Below are 21,756 nucleotides of genomic sequence, written 5' to 3'. Positions count from 1 at the left end.
CTCTTTAGACACAAAAGGTTTCTGTGAATGAAGTAGAACTTAGTTCATCGCTGAACCTACCAACCACAAGCAGAGTTGGGCCTGCATGAGACCTCCAAGCCAAGAATTGAATTTCAGGATATAACTTGTTGCTGAAGCTATACAGCACATTCCTGCGTTCTGTGCTCTGCATTAACTAATCATGATGTTTATTTATTATATATGTATTTATTAGGTCATTAACTAATCATGGTGTTTCTCTATTTCAGTTCTGTTCACTGCTGTTAATGCTGATCCTGGTGCTCCAGGCTAAGAATTCAGCCTATGGAAAGGCAGTACAGACTGGATTCAACATAGAGAGAGGCACTGATGAGAAAAAGAGTGATGACTGCCCTCTCCAAAAAGATTCCAGATTCCCTCTTAGTGTGAAAGTTGACATAAACATCAGTAGCACAAAGCATGCTACCAAAGTGGGTCATGATGTCAATAACCGGTCTATGTCTCCCTGGGATTACAGGTACAGTTCATGTCCCCATTGTCTGGAAATGCACTGGGCTCTTCCAAAGCACTGCTTAGGCATACAGAGGGGATGTCCCCAGGACAAAACACAGTGCACTGCTGTATCCAGAAATATTAACTTTGACCTGCCAGTCCATGTGGTGATGGTCAGATTCCTCATGCAAAAATGATAACTGGAAATTTATTAATTATTATTTATTTGTATTGTGGTAGCAACTAGGAGCCCCAGTCATGGACTAAGACCCCATTGTGCTAGGCGCTGTACAAACAGTGAACAAAAGGATGGTCCAACTCAGCCCTAAGGATAGAAAACTAATTAGCTTTAGGATTTATCACTGCTCTTTTATTCAGAGCCATTTCTGGTCTGACATATCTGAGTGCAAATCCTGCCTCAGAAAGTCCAGCAAAATACCCCCAAGGGCTCAATCCTACACCATTTAAGTCAATTGGAGTTTTGCCATTGATGTTAGTGGGACACTAGGCTTTGAGAACATTGGGCCTAATACTGAAGTCTTCATCCAGTTGTAATCAATCCTTATTCAGGCAAAAACTCCCATTGAAACTAGTCAGACTCATGAGGTGACTGAGCATTGCAGGAGCTCAGACATTGACCCAGCACAAGATGACTCTATGAATCATGGGAAAAGGTGAATCTCAAGGAGGCATTTGCAAACTGTGTCTGGGTGATGAGCAAGATTTAGCTGAGGAGAAAGCCCTGCTGATTCAGGGCAGTGGCCAGGCTTCCACTTTGACCAATTCATTCTCTTTGTATCTTGCTTCACAGCATTAATGAAGATCCCAACCGGTTCCCCCAAGTGATCGCTCAGGCCAAGTGCCGCCATTACAGCTGTGTGGACTCCACCGGACAGGAGGACTACAGCATGAACTCCATCCCCATCCAACATGAGATCCTTGTTCTCCAAAGGGAGCAGAGAGGCTGCCAGCACACCTACCGGCTGGAGAAACAGCTGGTCACTGTGGGCTGTACCTGTGCCAGGCCCATCATCCACTACCTGTAGTAAGAGAAGCCAGCAGATCAGAAGAAGGAACCACATGGAGAACCAGCCATGGGCATCAGATTTAACAAACGGCCTGAGCCAACTCCCACTGATTTCACTGGAATTGGGCCAAGCCATAATCAATAGCCAGATTCAAAGACAGCTGGCAAGAAAAGGGGGAGAAATACAAATTTTTTTTAAAAAAATTCCTCCAGATTTTGAAATTCTGAAATTCAAAATTCAACCAGATCCATAAGTGGGAGATAAAAGTGTAAAAACTTTCATAATTTCATATCAACCTTTTCCCCATTTGTTTGTTGTTTTTTATTTCAAAATTCAAACCATTTTGACCAGCTCTAGAGTCAACCAAAGGCTTGGGGAAATCAACCTGAATCTGATTCTAAAATCCAGAGGCTTTTTTAAGTGCTCATAAAAGTAAATTATTATATTTGAACAGATCAAGACTTTAAAAAAAGCAAAATGTCATTTTCTTTCTTTTTCTGCAAATGGATATTGAACATAAAACCAAATTTGCAGTCATTTAACTATCTATGTAAACCCCCAGGAAAACAGTGGTGAAATGGTATATTTTTGCATCTCTATTTAAATGATCTATTTATACAATTATTTATAGCATTAAGGGGTGAGATTCCAAATAATCTGATTATTATCTGTATTTATTCAATAAAAATCTGGTGAATAAATCTACTGTTTCTTTGTGTGCAATGTTGCCATCTAATGAGTGATCCACTGAGAGGATAAGGTCCCTACTACTGCTGTCTCTTAAAGGAGATCTCCTAGAGCTCAAGTGACAGAGGTTCCTTTTTGGTAGAGCTGAAGAAGCAGGGTTCTTCAGCTCTCTTGTTTGTGTATGTCTGATTTACCTACTAATTGTGTTTGCCATCTGCAGCACAGTTTTCACATTATCTGTGACACAACATCGCCAAGTCACTCAATTCCAGTGGCAGGTATGTTGGTAGAAAGGGGTATAGCTTATTCAGGAAGGACAAGCAGCGAAAAAAGGGAGGAGGTGTTGCATTATAAATCAAGGATACATATACTTTTTCAGAGGTCCAGAAGAAGGTGAAAGGCAGAGCAGTTGAGAGTTTCTGAGTAAAGATAAAAGGGGGAAAAATAGGACTTAGGTCATGGTAGGGGTCTATCACATGCCACCAAATCAGGAACAAGGCAATAAACAGAGGTTCTTTAAATACATTAGGAGCAAGAGAAAGAGTAAGGAAAGTGTAGGTCCTCTACTTAGCAGGGAAGGAGAGCTAATAACTGATGATATCAAGAAGGCTGACAAGTTTAATGTTTATTTTGCTTTCACGTCTCTCAAAAAGGTTAATAGTGACTGGATATTCAACACAATTAATATTAACAGCAAGGGCAAAGGAACACAAGCCAAAATAGGGAAAGAACACATTAAAGAGTATTTAGATCATTTAGATATATTCAAGTCAGCAGGGCCTGATGAAATTCAGTGTAGGAAACCTACGGAACTAGCTGAAGCAAACTTGGAACCTTTAGCAATTATATTCAAGAACTCATGGAGGACAGGTAAGGTCCCAGAAGGCTGTAGAAGGGCAAACATCATACCCTATCACATTCCGGGGTGCAATCCAGACCAGAGAATCACCACCTGCCCTGCAACCTTGGGTGCCTTACAGTGCTTTGCTGTTGTCTCTCCCAAGCTGGGCCACTCACAAACAGCTAAACAGCATGCAGGTCACACCCTGAGCGTCAGTGTATAGCTGCAGTCCTGGTCCAGCAACTCTGGCCCCAGCAACCAGTCAGCAACACATCAGCCACACTCAGGCTTCCAGCAGCCTTGGTTAGTACTTGCAGGGTGACCCCAGCACACTCCCAGTCCAAATTTTCCGAAAAAGTGTGTCCTGCACGGTCCAGCCCTCTCCTGGACAGTTCAGATATTTAGGTCCATTGCCCCTCTGAGGGGTCAATATCCAACAGCCTGCAACTTCAAATGGAGTTACCAAACAGCTCAGTTTAAACACAGCACGGGATTTGCTTTGATTAAAAATATTAAAAGTTTATTTAATAATAAAGAGAGAGATTTTAAGTGAGTACAGGTACAAGGCATTAAAGAGAAATAAAGATAAAACACTTTCTAGTAGCTAAAACTTAACAAATTAGACTGGGGTCAAGGTAAAATCCTTACCACATGTTCCCAGCAACATTGCTAAGCAAATTTTCATGCCTGGGTCCTTCACAAAGTCAAAAGGCTGCTTCCTTTATCTTCTTAGCTGAAAGTGAAAGAGCAACAGAGAGACGGAGAGAAAGAAAGAGAGATCTTGGGGTGTTTTTGCCCCTCCCTTTTATAGTCCAATCCCCCTTTGGATTGCATTTTCCTGAGGGTTACCACTAGATAAATTCCTTCCCACTCTGAGGATGGAGATATGGAGTCTAGAGGTGAAAGAGGTTTCATGTTGTTTGCTAAAATGCAAATCGACCTGTTCCTGCCCTGCTTCATTGCCAAAGAATGGCCACTTGACCAGTGAGTGCCAATCAACTTTGATGGCACCTGGCTAGAGGTGTCAGCTTGTCCTTTGTCTTTGAGAAACAGGTTTACCCCCTCCCCAGACTTGTGTGGTAAACACAGTTCAGACAGAATTTTAGCTTATGTTCATAACTTTATATATAATGTTGCTACGCACATTTCAGCATATGATTGACCAGTACATTATTAGTTTTCAAATGATACTTCCCAACACACATTTGTTTACAAAGATTATTACAGTGGTGTGTAGGATGTGAATACAGGAATGCATTCAGTCATAGTACCTATCTTTAAAAGGGAGAACAAAGAGGAACTAGGGAATTATAGACAAATCAGCCTAACTTTGATACCTGGAAAGATACCAAAATAAATTATTAAACAATCAGTTTGTAAGTATCTAGAGGATAATAGGGATATAAGAAATAGCCAATATGGATTTGTCAAGAACAAATCATGCCAAACCAACCTAATTTCCTTCCTGGCCTAGTGGATGGGGGGCGGGGGAGCAGTAGACATGATATAACTTTATTTTAGTAAAGCTTTTGACACAGTGCCACATGACATTCTCATAAGCAAACTAGGGAAATGTGGTCTAGATGAAATTACTATAGGGTGGGTGGACAGTAGGTTGGAAGACCATACTCAAAGAGTAGTTATCAATGGTTCTATGTCAGACTGGGAGGGTAGATTTAGTGGGGTCCTGCAGGGGTCAGTTCTGGGTCTGGCACTATTCAATATTTTCATTAATGACTTGGACAATAATGTGGATAGTATGCTTACAAAATTTGTGAATGACACCAGGCTGGGAGGGGTGGTGAACCCTTTGGAGGACAGGATCAGAATACAAAACTATCTAAACAAATTAGAGAATTGGTCTGAGATCATAGAATCATAGAATATCAGGGTTGGAAGGGACCCCAGAAGGTCATCTAGTCCAACCCCCTGCTCGAAGCAGGACCAATTCCCAGTTAAATCATCCCAGCCAGGGCTTTGTCAAGCCTGACCTTAAAAACCTCTAAGGAAGGAGATTCTACCACCTCCCTAGGTAACGCATTCCAGTGTTTCACCACCCTCTTAGTGAAAAAGTTTTTCCTAATATCCAATCTAAACCTCCCCCACTGCAACTTGAGACCATTACTCCTCGTTCTGTCATCTGCTACCATTGAGAACAGTCTAGAGCCATCCTCTTTGGAACCCCCTTTCAGGTAGTTGAAAGCAGCTATCAAATCCCCCCTCATTCTTCTCTTCTGCAGGCTAAACAATCCCAGCTCCCTCAGCCTCTCCTCATAAGTCATGTGTTCCAGACCCCTAATCATTCTTGTTGCCCTTCGCTGGACTCTCTCCAATTTATCCACATTCTTCTTGAAGTGTGGGGCCCAAAACTGGACACAGTACTCCAGATGAGGCCTCACCAATGTCGAATAGAGGGGAACGATCACGTCCCTCGATCTGCTCGCTATGCCCCTACTTATACATCCCAAAATGCCATTGGCTTTCTTGGCAACAAGGGCACACTGCTGACTCATATCCAGCTTCTCGTCCACTGTCACCCCTAGGTCCTTTTCCGCAGAACTGCTGCCTAGCCATTCGGTCCAACAAGATCAACAAGATGAAATTCAATAAAGACCAGGGCAACGTACCTTATGTAGGAAGGAAGAAAGAATGAACAATTACACAATGGGGAATAAGCAGCTAGGCGGTCATACTGCTGAAAAGGAGCTGGGGGTTATAGTGGATCACAAATGGAAAATGGGTCACCAGTGTGATTCAGTTGCAAAAAAAGGCTGCTATCGTCCTGTAAGACATGGGATGTGATTGTTCCTCTCTGCTCAGCACTGGTGAGACCTCAGACGGAATTCTGTATTCATTTCTGGTGCCATACTTCAGGAAAGATGTAGCTAAACTGGAGAGACTCCATTGGAGAGCAACCAAAATGATAAAAGTTTTGGAAACCCTGGCCTATAAGGAAAGGTTAAAAAAAACCCTGGGCATATTTACCCTTGAGAAAAGAAGGCCGAAGAGGGGACCCGATAAGAGTCTTCAAATACGTTAAGGGCTGTTATAAAGAGGACTGTGCGTAGCTGTTCTCCACGTCCAGTGCGGTAGGACAAGAAGTGATGGGCTTAATCTGCAGCAGAGGTAGGCTACATCCACACTGTGAGCTCTGGGTCTGATTCCCCTGCTCAGACACACATACCTGCAGTAGTGCTCATCAAGCTAGCGATGCAGCTGTGGTAGCAGCAACGGAGGCATGGCTGAGCTGTGCCAAGTACGTACCCACCAATTTCAGGCAAGTTGGTACTCAGCCCAGCTCAGCCATGCCTCTGCGGCCGCTACCTGTCTTAGCACAGCTACTCGGAGCTAGCGTGAGCGTGTGCACGCCAGTCGGGGAATCACACCCTGAGCTCGTAATGTAAACATAGCCTTAGGTTAGATATTAGGAAAAGCTTGCTAACTATGAGGGGTAGTTAAGCTCTGGAATAGGCTTCCAAAGAAGGTTGTGAAATTCCCATCGTTGGAGGTTTTTCAGAACAGGGTGGACAAACACCTGGCAGAAGTGGCCTACGTACACTTGGTCCTGCCTCAGCAGAGGCGGGAGGTCTAGATGGCCTCTCAGGGACCCTTCTACATGTTTATTATTGTATGAACAGTAGAGCTGTGCAGAGAAAGGTGATTTCTTTTTACAGAGGATTTTGATATTTCATAATCTGGGTTGGTTCCAATTGAGAAGGAAAACCAAAAAATGTGTAAGTTATCCATGAAAGGGACTGGAACTCCAAGACAGTCCACATGTCTGGCTGGCACAAGGTCATAGACCCTACAAGACCTGGGACACAGGTTGCCACAAAGCCATGGACTCGGCAGACAACCAGGCAGGCTGCTGAGAGCCCAGACAGGCAACCTGGCAGGAAACCAGCACTTTTCCAACAGACACTTACCTAGACTCTGTCGGTACTTTGGCAAAATCGGACTGCCCCCCACAAAAAAGTTCCAATTTCACTGAATCAGCAAATTCTGACCACCTCTATCTCAGTTATCTCATCTATAAAACCCAGGTGATTATACTAATTTCCCTACCCCACAGATCTAGTTCATTTTCATTTTCGGTACATTGTTCTTTGAAGATAAGAGCTGTGGAAATGCTACATGTGATTTTTGATGTGGAATGTGATATGAAATGCACAACAAAAGGCAGCTAAACCCTTAAATTTAGTTATTTAGCTCACTGATAGCTTAAAAACATCTGACTGATTTTTTCTCTAGAGCTGGTCATAAATTTTTCAGTGATTTTTTATATTGATATGTGATTTTTTTTCAAATTTGAACATTTTTGTGTGAAAAATCTATTTTCAACATTTTAATTAAAATTGTTAATCAAAATGTATATAGAACATTTTGCTTTATTGTGTTATAGTTTTTTCCTCTTTTCCTTACTCTCTTTTTTACAGTATAGTGGTTGGGCCTAGTTAAGGACTTCAGAAATCCATGTTTGAGTCCCTGCTCTACCACTGACTACCTGGGTGACCTTGAGCAAGTGGTGCCTCATTTTCCCCATCTGTAAAATGGGGCTAATAATTCGCAAGGGTGTTGTGAGGATTAGTGCATTAAAGATTATGAAGTGTTTTGAAATCTACTGATGCAAGGCACTCTGTGAGACGTAGGTATTATATTCTTGTTTCTTTTTTCTGACAGTCATTTTGGAAAAACATTTTCATTTTTGAAAGCATTTTTTTTTAATTTTTATAAATACCAATATTTAGCTCCAAATTTTTATTTAGTTTTTTTTTAGGGTCTATTTTGCTAAAAGCAAACAACTTCAACATTTGTTCATCAAATTGCTTTTTTCAATTTCCAGCCAACTCAATTTATCTCAAAACTATTTGATGCAAGCAGACAGATTATCTGTTGTCAGGGTTCATTCCATGTGGGTAAGAGGAACTATACATGAATTCATTAGACTGCTGAGGGTAGAAGATAACCACCAGTGAGGTGAAACGCAGACTTGCCCATCTCTGGAGTGGTTTCTTCCATACTCATGCCCCTGCAATGCAAGCCTCACCACCAATCAGTGCTGTGCAGAGGTGTTGAATGTAGGGCAAGCTGACAAAGCATTTCTGCAGTGGCTGTGATGAGGCGTAGGTGGGGTGGAAAGCTAGCGCTCTGTCTGTCTGCGTTTATTTAAAGCATTATTTTGTTGAGAAAAGAAAAACAAAAATGTCCCACATTTCAAATGTCTGGCTGGTTTGAGCAGTCCCGGATGTTAGATGTTGCTGTCATTCCTGGAAGGAGTAAGTCTGTGGTCTGTCATTGTCACCACTGAAATCTCATTTGTGAAAACTACAGAAAATACAGACCTGCGAAGGATGCAGAGGTCAGGATGGGTTGCATGTACCTAACAACTGGTTAGTTTGAGGTTGGGTAAGTTAGTACCTGAAAAGAATTGAGGAGGAGATTTTCCAAAACACCTCAGGAATTTAGGAGCACAAATCACACTGAAAGTCAATGAGACTTGTACTCCTGGATCCCTCAAGTGCTTTAGAAAAATCTCCTTTTGGACAACAAATAGGGACACATTTTTCATGATTTTTTCCCCAGCTCTAGCTATAGATCGGAAGGATTGTCTGGTGGTTAGAATGCTAGCTAGAAGATGCAGGTTCAATACCCTGCAGTACCACAGACTTCCTGTGTGACCTCGGGCAAGTCAGTCTTTCTGTGCCTCAGCTTTCAATCTGTAAAATGGGGACAACAGCACCTCGAAAGATGTTGCAAGAAGATTCTCCAAGACTATGTGAATGGGGGTGATACGTACTTCAGATCCATACTGTTACCAGCTGTTGTGGTTATCACCTTTGGGAGCCCTACCTACCACAAACAACACTCCAGCTGAGGCCCAACTATGCTGGTTAGATTTTGAGCAGCACTGTGCTGAAAACAGCTTCTGAAGCCAGGGAGCCAACTATGTTCAAGCCCCCAGAGTTGCTAACATCAGTGGTAATAGTGCAGACAAGGTTAGAGATAGAGCTAGTTGAGAAATTTCAAATTATTCTGATGAAAAACGGACACATTTTGCATGAAAAGTATTCCCATTTTTCAACCAACTCGAGTTACAGAGTGGACAGAGAGGAGCGAGTTCCTTGTCAGAGGTTCAGTGGGTCAGGAGACCCCCGATTGAGACTTCACCTATGCAGACAAGACTTGAGAGTGCTGGGTTATCTAAGGCAAATGACAGCAGGGGAAACTTCTGGCTGTGGACAATAACCCTGCAGCAAAGGCTGACTGCAGGGTTTGAGCCCAGGACCTTCCACACCAAAACACAGACTTCTGTCACTTCAACTGGCAGACTCAGTACACAAGGCGGATAGCTCCAGTTCTAGCTTCCTGAATTCCAGGCTAAGCCCCCCACAAGTTAAAGCTAGTCAGCAGCAACAGCTTTAACACTTGCCACTGACGTTGGCCCTTACCCAGGCAGAGGATGTCCCAGGCGTTCCGCTCCTCCACCGTGCCTCTTCCCCAGGCCTGAGATAACAGGCTGATGATCAGATGCACAGGGCCCAGTGATGCTGTAACTACACCAGCAGGTAGCTCTCCTCCAAAAATAGAACTCTCCACTGCACATTTGCAGGTGGATTATGCCTCTTCAGTATTGCAAAAGGGCTATAAAGAAGTTTGAGAATTTGCTCCTCACGCCGATAGGTGCCAACACTGTCAATAGCAGGCCATTATCAAAGGGCGTGTCTTCACTGCACAGTTAACCCAGTGATCGGTACCCGGGTCTGAGCACCGGGGTTAGCCTAACCCAGCTGTGAGCGTCCTTACCTCAAAGCCCTGCCTGCACTGCTGTAGCCCTATTGTTTCTGCATTCTGTGTGTGCCTGTGGCCATATCCCATGGTTCTTTGTGCTGAGACACTTTAGGATGCTTTCCCAGTCAATTTCTGTCAACTGGAGAACTCGTCTGTCCTTCGGGGGAATTGTGGGAAGGATGTTGGAGAACGATCATCACTTGAGTGATTTAGCCTGCAAAGTGGGCAGATTCCCAGCCCAAGTTAAACCCAGAGCCTGAATAACTAACACTCCAGGCTTGAAAGCTAGCCCAGGTTTAAAATACCTCCAAAACCAACTCAGAGGTTCTTCAGTGTGGATGGTAGGAGGTGTTGGAATTATTATTATTTATTCAGGGCATTAGCACCACACTAATCTAACCATAAATTCCTCTATTAAATCCAAAGATCAAATGGTATTTATACAATTGCTCTAAGCATGCCTAACAAGCCTAAATAATATGCAATTTACTACATCCAAACAGTAACAAAACTTTTATAAGCATTTGATCAAGAGACATACAAACAGGCTAGCCACAGGGGTGCTTAGACCCATATTGGTCAGTGCCAATGTGGTCAGGCAGGTGTTAGCAATGACACCTTTAAGTGTTTACTTTTTATACCCTTTAACAAAGTCGTGATGTCATTGCCTATTATCAACTTTAGCTAAAAACCCATCTCAGACAGTTCACCCCTTATTTTCAGTCTTACGTTTGATAAGATTTACAACCTCCTTTCTCCCACAGCCTTTTCTCTCTGTCTCTGCCTTCTTGCTGACCCACAGTTTTTGCTTTGCAGCTTGTGGGGTGGGAAGGACCATGTTGGCTCCCTCCCACCCGGCACTGGACACTGTCAGAAGACAGGATACTGGGCTAGATGGACCTTTGGTCTGACCCAGTATAGCCGTTCTTATGTTCTAATACAAGATGGTGACTGAATGTCTCAAGGGGCTGGTGATGGGCTTTAGCCCCTTTCCCCTTCAGGACATCCCAACTCTGGTCTACACTGGTCAACACTCCATTTACAAGCTGCAAAGATACCCATGTCACGCTCCCCAATGTATGACTCACACCAGGAGCACTTAACAGCTCACTCGGCCAGCATAATGAAATCTTAATCCAAGCCTCGTTAGTGGAGCTGGGTGGGAAAAGGTTTTCACATCCCCACAAAAGTTTTCAAACACTCCATCCTTGTCCTGACACACCTTTCCCAACAAAAGTTCAGTCTAAACTGAAACATTTCCACAAACAGTTTTAGTTTAAAGAAAAGGAGGACTTGTGGCACCTTAGAGACAAACAAATTTATTTGAGCATAAGCTTTCGTGAGCTACAGCTCACTTCATCGGATACATTCAGTGGAAAATACAGTGGGGAAATTTATATACATAGAGAACATGAAACAATGGGTGTTACCATACACACTGTAACCAGAGTGATCACTTAAAGTGAGCTATTACCAGCAGGAGAGCTGCGGGGGGGGTGGGGGGGAACCTTTTGTAGTGATAATCAAGGTGGGACATTTCCAGCAGTTGACAAGAACATCTGAGGAACAATAGGGGGTGAGGGGTGGGGGAAATAAACATGGGGAAATAGTTTTACTTTGTGTAATGACCCATGCACTCCCAGTCTCTATTCAAGCCTAAGTTAATTGTATCCAGTTTGCAAATTAATTCCAATTCAGCAGTCTCTCCTTGAAGTCTGTTTTTGAAGTTTTTTTGTTGAAGAATTGCCACTTTTAGGTCTGTAATCGAGTTACCAGAGAGATTGAAGTGTTCTCCAACTGATTTTTGAATGTTATCATTCTTGACGTCTGATTTGTGTCCATTTATTCTTTTATGTAGAGACTGTCCAGTTTGGCCAATGTACATGGCAGAGGGGCATTGCTGGCACATGATGGCATATATCACATTGGTAGATGTGCAGGTGAACGAGCCTCTGATAGTGTGGCTGATGTGATTATGCCCTATGATGGTGTCCCCTGAATAGATATGTGGACACAGTTGGCAATGGGCTTTCTTGCAAGGATAGGGTTCTGTTGTGTGGTGTGTGGTTGCTGGTGAGTATTTGTTTCAGGTTGGGGGGCTGTCTGTAAGCAAGGACTGGCCTGTCTCCCAAGATCTGTGAGAGTGATGGGTTGTCCTTCAGGACAGGTTGTAGATCCTTGATGATGCGTTGGAGAGGTTTTAGTTGGGGGCTGAAAGTGATGGCTAGTGGAACACTTCAATCTCTCTGGTCACTTGATTACAGACCTAAAAGTGGCAATTCTTCAACAAAAAAACTTCAAAAACACACTCCAACGAAAGACGGCTGAATTGGAATTAATTTGCAAACTGGATACAATTAACTTAGGCTTGAATAGAGACTGGGAGTGGATGGGTCATTACACAAAGTAAAACTATTTCCCCATGTTTATTCCCCGCCCCCGTTCCTCAGACGTTCTTGTCAACTGCTGGAAATGGCTCACCTTGATTATCACTACAAAAGGTTCCCCCCCTCTACCCCTCCCCCCACCCCGGTTCTCCTACTGGTAATAGCTCATCTTAAGTGATCACTCTCGTTACAGTGTGTATGGTAACACCCATTGTTTCATGTTCTCTGTGTATATAAATCTCCCCACTGTATTTTCCACTGAATGCATCCGATGAAGTGAGCTGCAGCTCACGAAAGCTTATGCTCAGATAAATTGGTTAGTCTCTAAGGTGCCACAAGTACTCCTTTTCTTTTTGCGAATACAGACTAACATGGCTGCTACTCTGAAACCAGTTTTAGTTTAGTTGATCAACATTTTCTGACAAAAAAAGTTCCATGGAAAAATTCCCAGCTGACTATTCCTGCCTGCTGCTCCTGTTGTACTCACTTGCTGAGTTCAGAAAGCTTCTTGGGTATTGCACATGTTTCTTCGGTAATACTGAACTCGACTTTTGATTGCCTGGATTATTTTGCTACCAGGAAGGATTTCTTTTCAATTCTATCCAAAAATCTCATACGGCCTCCATCACCATGAGAAACAGGTCTGTCTTTTCATTTCAGTACACACCCAAAATGTTATCGAATAAATGTAAATAAACGGATACTTTACCATCTAATGGCCATTTAATGGTTTCATTCCAGTCTCCTGTGGCCAAACTTCCATGACCATAGTCGACGCTGTCTGAAGTAAAGAACTGAGGAGAGTTGGAGGCTGCATTATTCTCTTTAGCCTAGAAATGGTGCTTCCAGGATTGGGATGGGTAGAGAGGAAAGCTTGCTCTGTCAGGGTTCATTCTGTGAATAAGGGACATCCATCTCCAGAACTGTCCATCCACCACCTTCTTTTGAAAATATAAATGACCACCACCATTTTTTTCAAAGACTTCAGTCTCTCCCTGATTTAAGCTCATGGGATGGAATTATGACTGTGTGATTTTTGCCTCAGTTTACAGCATTGGCTTCCCTTCCAGTTCGGGTCCATGAGTTTCCTGTCAGCTTTGTAAAACATCAGCAGCAGCAGCAGCCCTGCTAAACTTAAAAAGTGATAAAAAATCAATGATTAAAGACAAACAGAAAGGAAGGTTTGAGATTTTGTTAGTGTAGCAAAAGAGCAGATAACTATGACTTTGAGTCCCAGTTAAAAAAGGAAGATGATCAGATACAATAGATAGATAGATAGATAGATAGATAGATAGACAGAGCTATGTCATGTAATGCCAGTTGATGAGAGCTAGGCTGAGGAAATGTGATACATACTTTAGAAGCTGGATATGAGCAGAAAATCAAGGCCAAAATCTCAAGGGGGAATTTGGTGAGATCTCTGATATATATTTGAGTTTGCCTGAATAAAGAAGCTGGTTTCAGGTTGCCAACCCTCCAGGATTGTCTTGGAGTCTCCAGGAATTAATGATTAATCTTTAATTAAAGATTATGTCATGTGATGAAACCTTCAGGAATGCTATCAACTGACATGCCCATACCCTCTCACCACTGGCTGATTGCAAACTTTAGATGATACGCAACAGCCTGGTGACCATGACAAAGGAAGGCCACTCCAGGCAGTTCCATCTTTTGGGGCTCCTCAGAATTTACTTGTGGCCTGGGTTAGAGGGGGAGGGCCTTTAGCTTTGGACCTAGCATCTCCTGGCAACTCCAATAGGTCCATCTTCTGGGGGTAGTGCTGGGGTGGAATAGTCCCACACGCCGAAGGGATGTCCATGAGACTGGGTAGAGGAAGGCTGTTCCAGGTGGCAGGAGCTGTAGAAGAAGGAGATTTTCACGCCAAAGGAGGAAGGACTGTGTGAAGGGACAGGGAGAGTCAGTGTCAGGCAAGCAGAAGGAATAAGAAGTGGACAGTAGAGAGGCAAAGGCCCCAACACTGAACTCTGGCCAAAGACTGTTCAGTCCAGCTTGGGTTGCGGGGAAGCACCAACATGGTTTTATGGTACCTGTGTGGCTCCCCACTGTTGACACTAACTGTGGACTGGTCAGGTCCTTGAAGGCTGCTCACTAGCTGCCTGTGACCCCATGGGCAATTTCAGTAGCTGCAGCTTGAAGGGTGGCTTACGAACTCCTATTATTATTATTTCTATTTCTGTAGCACTTAGGAGTCCAAGTCATGGATCAGGATCCCCTTGTGCTACGTGCTGTACAAACACAGAACAAAAAGAAGGCCCCTGTCCCAAAGAGCTTCCAGTCTAAGTGTAAGATAAGAGACAACAGATGGATGCAGACAGACAGAGGAGTACAAGGAAGAAAAGTGACAATATTGATCAGCGTGACAGGCTGTGGTCTCTGCACATCAGCAGCTCTGTGCCACAGGACATGGGATCATCTGAGGCCTGGATCCACTGGCTTAAGGGCTGTTTTGCCCCACTGGAGCACTGGCTTAGCTTTGTAAGATCCGCTGAGGTGGATGCAATTTGAAAAAAAAGCAGAGCTATTTTGAATTGGACTCATTTGATCATGGTGGTGATGAAATTATGCTCTTGACAGGGAGTCAAGGACAGGTTTGTCTGCCATTTGGTTAGTTAGATTCCTGGCAACGAAAGCCAGTCAGATAGGTCATTGAAAATTTTGGCATTTGCTTTAAAATCAAATAATCGTTCACAGATAAATGGTCCTATTGCTCAGCCAACTCTCTCCAGGGAAATGGTCTCTTTAGAATGAAATAAGCCTTGGTACTGGTTCTGTTCAGGCCCAGTCTACACACAGGTTTGCTCTAGTTTAACTAAAGGTGTGCTTTTGAATCAGTATAGTTAGACAAGTCCAAAACCCTGTGTGGATGCTCTTAGTTACCTGGTTTATATCAATTTAGCTAAAGTTAATAAGTTGCTGGCTCGAGCTAAACTGAGAGGTTAAATTGAATTAAGAGTGTCCACACAGCCCCTTGCACCAATTTATCTAAAATTATTTAAAAGCCAGTTTAACTCTGTGTTAAGACAAAGCCTTGGGCTGTTTATTCCAGCGCAGCAAATTAGCAGGGGTGGCAACCAAGAAAGGGCTTATTAGGAGGCAGAGAATTTAGGTCACCTTAAGTAACAATAACTGGTACACAGCATGCTGCTCGCTTCCCTCTCAGAGGGTTACTGTAACAAGGGAACTCATATCATGTGGGGAGCTGCCAGAGCGCCTTGGTGGGTTTACGTGCTCGCCACATGAAGGGCTTGGCAGTCATAAAGAAACTGCTCTGTTGTCACAGCCAACCAGAGTTCGCTTTGCTTTGTAACTGAATGAGAAACGCTTCCCCTCTAGTCACATCAAAGTAGTGTGTTTTACTGGTGTGGCTAGAACCCACTCACACACCCCCACCCCCAGGGAGGAGAAACACACTGCAAACTAGACAAGGGCTAGGTTAGTCGTCCAGACCTACCTCACCTCCAGTTCGGAAGAATACAAGGGCTCCAAACCAGAAGTTTGGGTCACAGATTTGTAATAAGCTGGGAAAAAGACAGGGCTTATCTGCATGAAAAAGTTTCACCAGTCTGAATTGAAACTGATTTTCTTACAGTCTTGTATGGGCACTCTTTTGGTTTAAGAGTGGCTTCTCTCTCTCTCTCTCTCTTTCTTTTTGGCTTAACTTAAATCAATTGGGAAGAATTTTAATTTAACTATTCCTAAACCAAAGATAGAGTATTAGCACAGGGATTTACACCAGTTTAAAAACTGATTTCATTTAAAACCGGTGCAACTTTCCCCATGTAAACAAGGAAACAGCTGGCGTAAACTGAAGTTACAGCTACGCAAATTTACACCAGGGAAGACTCTAGCTCCCACTATGTCTAGAAAAAAGAATAACACTTTAAAATAGAAACCCTCAACAATCTAATCAAATAATAATAATTAATAATAATTAACAATAAATAGCAAGTCTTAATTACCAGATTATTTCCAGACTACAAATCGGAGTAAAAATGTAAAGGAGTAAAGGAAAATGAGTCAGTGAAGAGTAGGATATGCTACTGCCCCACAGAAGATTCAGGGGGATCCCCTGCAAATTTCTGTAGGACATATACTGATACATATGATAGCCCCAAGCTTGCAATCAGATCAACGTGACCCTTAAAACAATTTGGGTCTGACTGCAGGATCAGGACCCACGATTGTAACTGGCAGCTTCACACCCAGGGCCATGTGCTGAAATAAGTATAACACAAAGGAAATACTCCGAAAACGCAAAGGTTTAGGGAGAACATAAGAGCAGATATACTGGGTCAGACCAAAGGTCCATCTAGCCCAGTATCCTGTCTTCTGACAGTGGCCAATGCCAAGTGCCTCAGCGGGAATGAACAGAACAGGGCAATCATACAGTGATCATCTGTTTCTATCAATTAGCGGTTTAGGACACCCACACCATGGGGTTGTATCCCTGATCATCTTAGCTAATAGCCATTAATGGACCTACCCGCCAAGAACTTATCTAATACTTTTTTTAGCCCAGTTCTACTATCGGCCTTCACAACATCCTCTGGCAATGAGTTCCACAGGTTGATTGTGATTTGCGTGAAGACATTCTTCATTTTGTTTGTTTTAAACCTGCTGCCTATTAATTTCATTAGGTGACTCCTGGCTCTTGCGTTATGTGAAGGAGTAAATAAGATTTCCTTATTCACTTTCCTCACCCCACTCATGATTTTATAGCCCTCTGTCATCTCTCCCCCTAGTCGTCGCTTTTCCAAGTTGAAGAGGCCCAGTCTTTTTAATCTCTCCTCATACAGAAGCTGTTCCATACCCCGAATCAATGTTTAATTTTTGCCAGGGCATGGCAGGCCTGAACCCCAGCACCTCTAGGCTTGGCAGGACATAGCCCCGGCACCTCTGGGCTTGCTGCATCAGTTATGAAAGTAAAAAAAAAATTGCTTGAGGCCCAGTACCTCTCTGTTTACAAATTAAGCACTGACCCTAATCATTTTTGTTGCCCTTCGCGGTACCTTTTCCAATTCTCGTATACATATTTTTTGAGATGGGATAACCAGAACTGCACGCAGTATTCAAGCTGTGGGCCTATTGTGGATTTATATCGGGGCATTATGATATTTGCCATCTTATTATCTATCCCTTTCCTAATGGTTCCTAACATTTGGGTAGCTTGTTTGACTGCTGTTGAATATTGAGTGGACATTTTCAGAGAACTATCCACAATGACTCCAAGATCCCTTTCTTGAGTGGCAGTAGCTAATTTAGACCCCATCATTTTGTATGTACTGCTGGGATTATGTTTTCTAATTTGCATTTATACACATTGAATTTCATCTGCCCTTTTGTTCCTGTAGCGAAGCGCCAACTCACCGGCGGGGCGCCTCCTACTGATCGGCCTGGGAATTAGCTCTCTAGTGTAGGGAGCGCCCTCTGCAGGCTCCTCACCTGTCGCTGGCCCCTGTGTCCCTCCTGGACCCCAGTGCCCCTTACCTTGGGGTTCTGCCCCAGCAGTACCCCCTTGCTCTGGGTCTCCCCTCCCAGGGGACCCCCAAACCTCTAAACCCCCCTTGCCTCAGTGGCTACTGCCAGTCATCATCTAGCCCCCACTCACTGGGGCAGACTGCAGTGTAATAGCCACTCATCACTGGCAAAGGGTAGGACCTGCTGCCTTTGCCTACCTCTGGGCTAGCCCTCTGCAGCCCCAGTACCTTTGTAGGCCTTCACCAAGGCCTGCAGCCTGGGATTTTAACCAGGCGCGAGCGAGCTCGCTCGCTCCCCCAGCATGGCTCCACCTGAGGTACCTTGCCCCCAGGCAGCTAGCCCTTTCCACGCCAGGGCTAGCATGAGACTCCTCCACCTTCTGGCCCACAACCCTCTTATAAGGGCCAGGTATGGCCGCAGCTGTGGCTGCTTCCCCCAATCAGCCTAGCTGTTCCCAGCCTCAGCCCTCTCCAGGGCTGCTTTTACTACTGGCTCCCCCAGGCAGCCATCTCCCAGGGTGGTTTTAACCCCTTCAGGGCTGGAGCAGGGTGACCACCCCACTACAATTCCCCAGTCACCCAGTTTTGTGAGATCCCTTTGTAACTCTTCACAGTCTGCTTTGGACTTATCTGTCTTAAATAATTTTATATCATCTGCTAACTTTGAAACCTCACCATTTACCCATTTTTCCAGATCATTTATGAATATGTTGAACGGCGCTGTTCCCAGAACAGATCCCTGGGGGTCACCGCTATTTACCTCTCTCCATTCTGAGAACTGACCATTTATTCCTACCCTTTGTTTCCTGTCTTTTAACCAATTGCTGATCCATGACAGAACCTTCCCCATTATCCCATGACTGCTTACTTTGCTTAACAGCCTTTGGTGAGGGACCTTGTGAAAGGCTTTCTAAAAGTGCAAGTACACTATATCCATCAGATCACCTTTGTCCACATGTTTGTTGACCCCCTCCAAGAATTATAATAGATTGGTGAGGTCTGATTTCCCGTGTTGACTCTTCCCCAACAAATCATGTTCATCTATAAGTCTGATAATTCTCTTCATTACTGTAGTTTCAACCAATTTGCCCAGTGCTGAAGTCAGGCTTACCAGCCTGTAGTTGCCGGGATCACCTCTGGAGCCTTTTTTAAAATTTGGCATCATATTAGCTATTCTTCATCATCTGGTACAGAGGCTGATTTAAGCAATATGTTACATACCACAGTCAGTAGTTCTGCAGTTTCATATTTGAATTCCCTCAGACATCCTGGGTGAGTACCGCCGGGACCTGTGACTTATTACTGTTTAATATATCAATTTATTCCAAAACCTTAAGGAGGAAGGTTTAGCATATTTTTTGGACAAGGTGCATAAAATGTGCATCTTTATTCATAACATTACTGCAATTCATGTAATAAGTAACAATTGCAGGCGTGAATGGCTGTGAGTCTCGCAGCACAAAGGTGTGACGGAAGCATCTGTAGGCCCAGTAGCTTGCTAAACATAGCAGACTGAAAAAGTGAGTGAGGTCGTTTTTATTGGACTAACTGCTGTTGGTGGAAGGGACAAGCTTCCAAGCTACACAGAGCTCTTCCTCAGGTCTGGGGAAGGTAACCAGTGTCTGAACTAACTACAAGGTGGGACAGTTAAGCATAAAGAGGTTCACAAAGGCTGTCGGAGACTACTTAAACTGAAGTGGGCAATAAAGGGTTAGATGGTTAAGCATAAGGGGTTCAGATGCTGCAGGGACCTCCCCTACCTTCTCTTTCTCATATCCTGGGACCAACACAGCTACAACACTAAAAACTGCAGGGTAACCATGGTAGCTCCAGCACAAGCTACGGCTCAGGCTAGCCTCACAAGTACATGCCCAGGGCTCCAGGAAGGATCATAGCGGGGCGGCTAGTGCATGCCACTGTGACTTCACTGCTATCTTTAGCGAGCTAGTGAGATCAAAGCTAGCGGGGGTATGTCCTCACCTGCTGCAGTCACACCTCCCAATGGCAGCGTGGACGTACCCTTACACCTCAAACCATCCAGTTTATCTCATGTCAGTCCTGAGCCAAAGCCACCATTGTAGTCAGCAGGAGTCATTTCACTGACCTCAAGGGGCTTTGGATCAAGGCCTTCGACCTTTCGGATTGTGGCTTTTAAAAATCAAAGGGTGTCGTGCAGAGGGTCAATTTATCCTATTTCTACTCAGCCATGGCCTTGGCAAGAGGAGATGAAAAAATAAAGACGCTTAAACTGTAAATTTGCCCAGAGAATAGGAATATTGGAGTGACCACACAAGATCAGACCAATGGTCCATCTACCTATGATCCTGTCTCCGACAGAGGCTAGAATATCCTGTAGCAGTGAGTTTGGTGGGTCTTGTGTTGAAGAGGGCACAATGGGAGTTTCTCTCTCTCTCTCTTTCTCTCATAGTACACCCCAAGCCGGCATACCTGCCTGTACTCTTATAAGGCAAGCATGCTGCACACTTTGACATGGCTGGTAAGCAGCTGCCAGGACACCTAAGTCGCAAGCTGGTAGCCTTGAAAATAAGGGGCTAATACGGTGATACCAGGGGAGGGAGGGGCACTACAAGTATAATTAAATTTGACAAGAAGAGGGGGGCGAAAGAGGGAACTCCATCGGCATGTGAAGATAGGGGTTAGGAGAAGAAGGGGTTTCGATCAGCATATAGAACAGTAGTTGGGGAAGAGGGGAGGAATCATTTTGGCGTATAGGGATAGCCTGACTGGTGTGAAGGGCTTCGGAAAATGCTTGCTTGTTTAGCCTGTTGAAACTAAAAGCAAGGCCAAAAGCCAAATTATTATTGTTTAGTCTCAACCCTATTTACTTCACATTCTCCTCACATCAGTGTAATATTGAACACAGCTTCTGACAAGGTGAGAGGCAGTGTCGTTCGGAGTGCGAGGGCACTGAACTGGATTCACAAGACCTACTCCCAGCTCTGCCACTGACCTCCTGTGTGACCTTGGGCAAGTCTCTGGGCCTCTCTTTTCCATCCCATCATTTTCATGCATTACCTATTTAGACCGTAATTTCAGGGCAGGGATTGTCTCTTACTATGTATATGTACAACATCTATCACCACGGGGCCCTGGTTTTAGTTGGGATCTGTAGGTCCCTACTGGAATACTAACAACTTTTAATTGCCTGATTTCTTTCCCTGCCAGGAAAATAACATTTTTTAAAAGAAAGAAAACAGTAGCAAACAGGAGCCTGTCCTTGTCTTTATTGAATAAATACAAATAAACAGATACAATGTCCTTATACTCTGAGCACTTACAGGGCCATAAATATAGTCATATAAATAGATCATATAAATAGAAATATAAACATGTAACAGTTCTTTGCCATTTCTCCCGGAGTTTTTCATTTATGTCATATTTATTGCTAAACTCCAGCAGAAGCCAGTGGGTCCACTTCTCTCACTTAATCACAGGAGTTACAACAGGATAAAACCAGTGTAAATGAGATCAGAATCAGGCCCAAAGTCTCTTAGTCAGAGCTACACTAGAAACAGTTGCTGGAATAGCAAAGTCAATTAGAGGTGGGATTTTTTTTGGGGGGGGGGGTGTCAATATTTCTATAAGAAAAAGCCCTAGTATAGATGCAGTTATATCAGCATAAAGATGCATTTGCCAGTATAGTTTATTTCCCTTGCTGAACCAGTATAAGCCATACTGGCAAAAGCACTCAGAGGGTGTCCTGGCAAACTCTTCCTAGTGTAGAGCTAGTCTTACATCGATTTTCAGTCTTCTGTGTCAGATACAGACATGTACACACACAAAATGATTTGGGAACATAGCTGTGCTCTCTCACAAATCAGAATTTACATCTCCTGCTTCCCTTCCTTTTGTTTGTTGCTTGTCTTCTTAGACTTCAAGCTCTTCAGGGCCTGGTCCATTTCTACTTTTATGTCAGTACAGCACCTAGCACAAAGGGGTCCATGATCAGAGCCTGGAGGCCCTACCATAATGTAAATATTAATTCATAACACTAATAATCAGCGCTGGAAAAAATCCCCACCCTCACCCCCAAT

General features: G+C 43.8%; 1 protein-coding gene across 1 annotated transcript; it reads left to right on the top strand.

The window, feature by feature from the left end:
• The first annotated feature begins 260 nt into the window (after nucleotides 1-260).
• LOC125634916 (interleukin-17F-like) lies at nucleotides 261-1,517 on the top strand. The gene is made up of 2 exons (XM_048846252.2): nucleotides 261-496; nucleotides 1,283-1,517. Exons 1-2 carry the CDS (start codon nucleotides 267-269, stop codon nucleotides 1,515-1,517), a joined length of 465 nt encoding a protein of 154 aa, XP_048702209.2. The 5' UTR covers nucleotides 261-266.
• The last annotated feature ends 20,239 nt before the right edge of the window (nucleotides 1,518-21,756 follow it).

Source organism: Caretta caretta, chromosome 3, assembly GCF_965140235.1.
Source record: "Caretta caretta isolate rCarCar2 chromosome 3, rCarCar1.hap1, whole genome shotgun sequence".
In the NCBI taxonomy this organism is placed as follows: domain Eukaryota; kingdom Metazoa; phylum Chordata; order Testudines; family Cheloniidae; genus Caretta; species Caretta caretta.
This window is presented reverse-complemented; position numbering and strand designations above follow the sequence as displayed.

Coding starts and splice junctions, on each gene's coding strand:
- LOC125634916 (XM_048846252.2), top strand. CDS start 267: ATGCTGATCCTGGTGCTCCAGGCTAAGAATTCAGCCTATGGAAAGGCA. Junction 497..1,282: donor ATGTCTCCCTGGGATTACAG/GTACAGTTCATG, acceptor CTTGCTTCACAG/CATTAATGAAGATCCCAACC.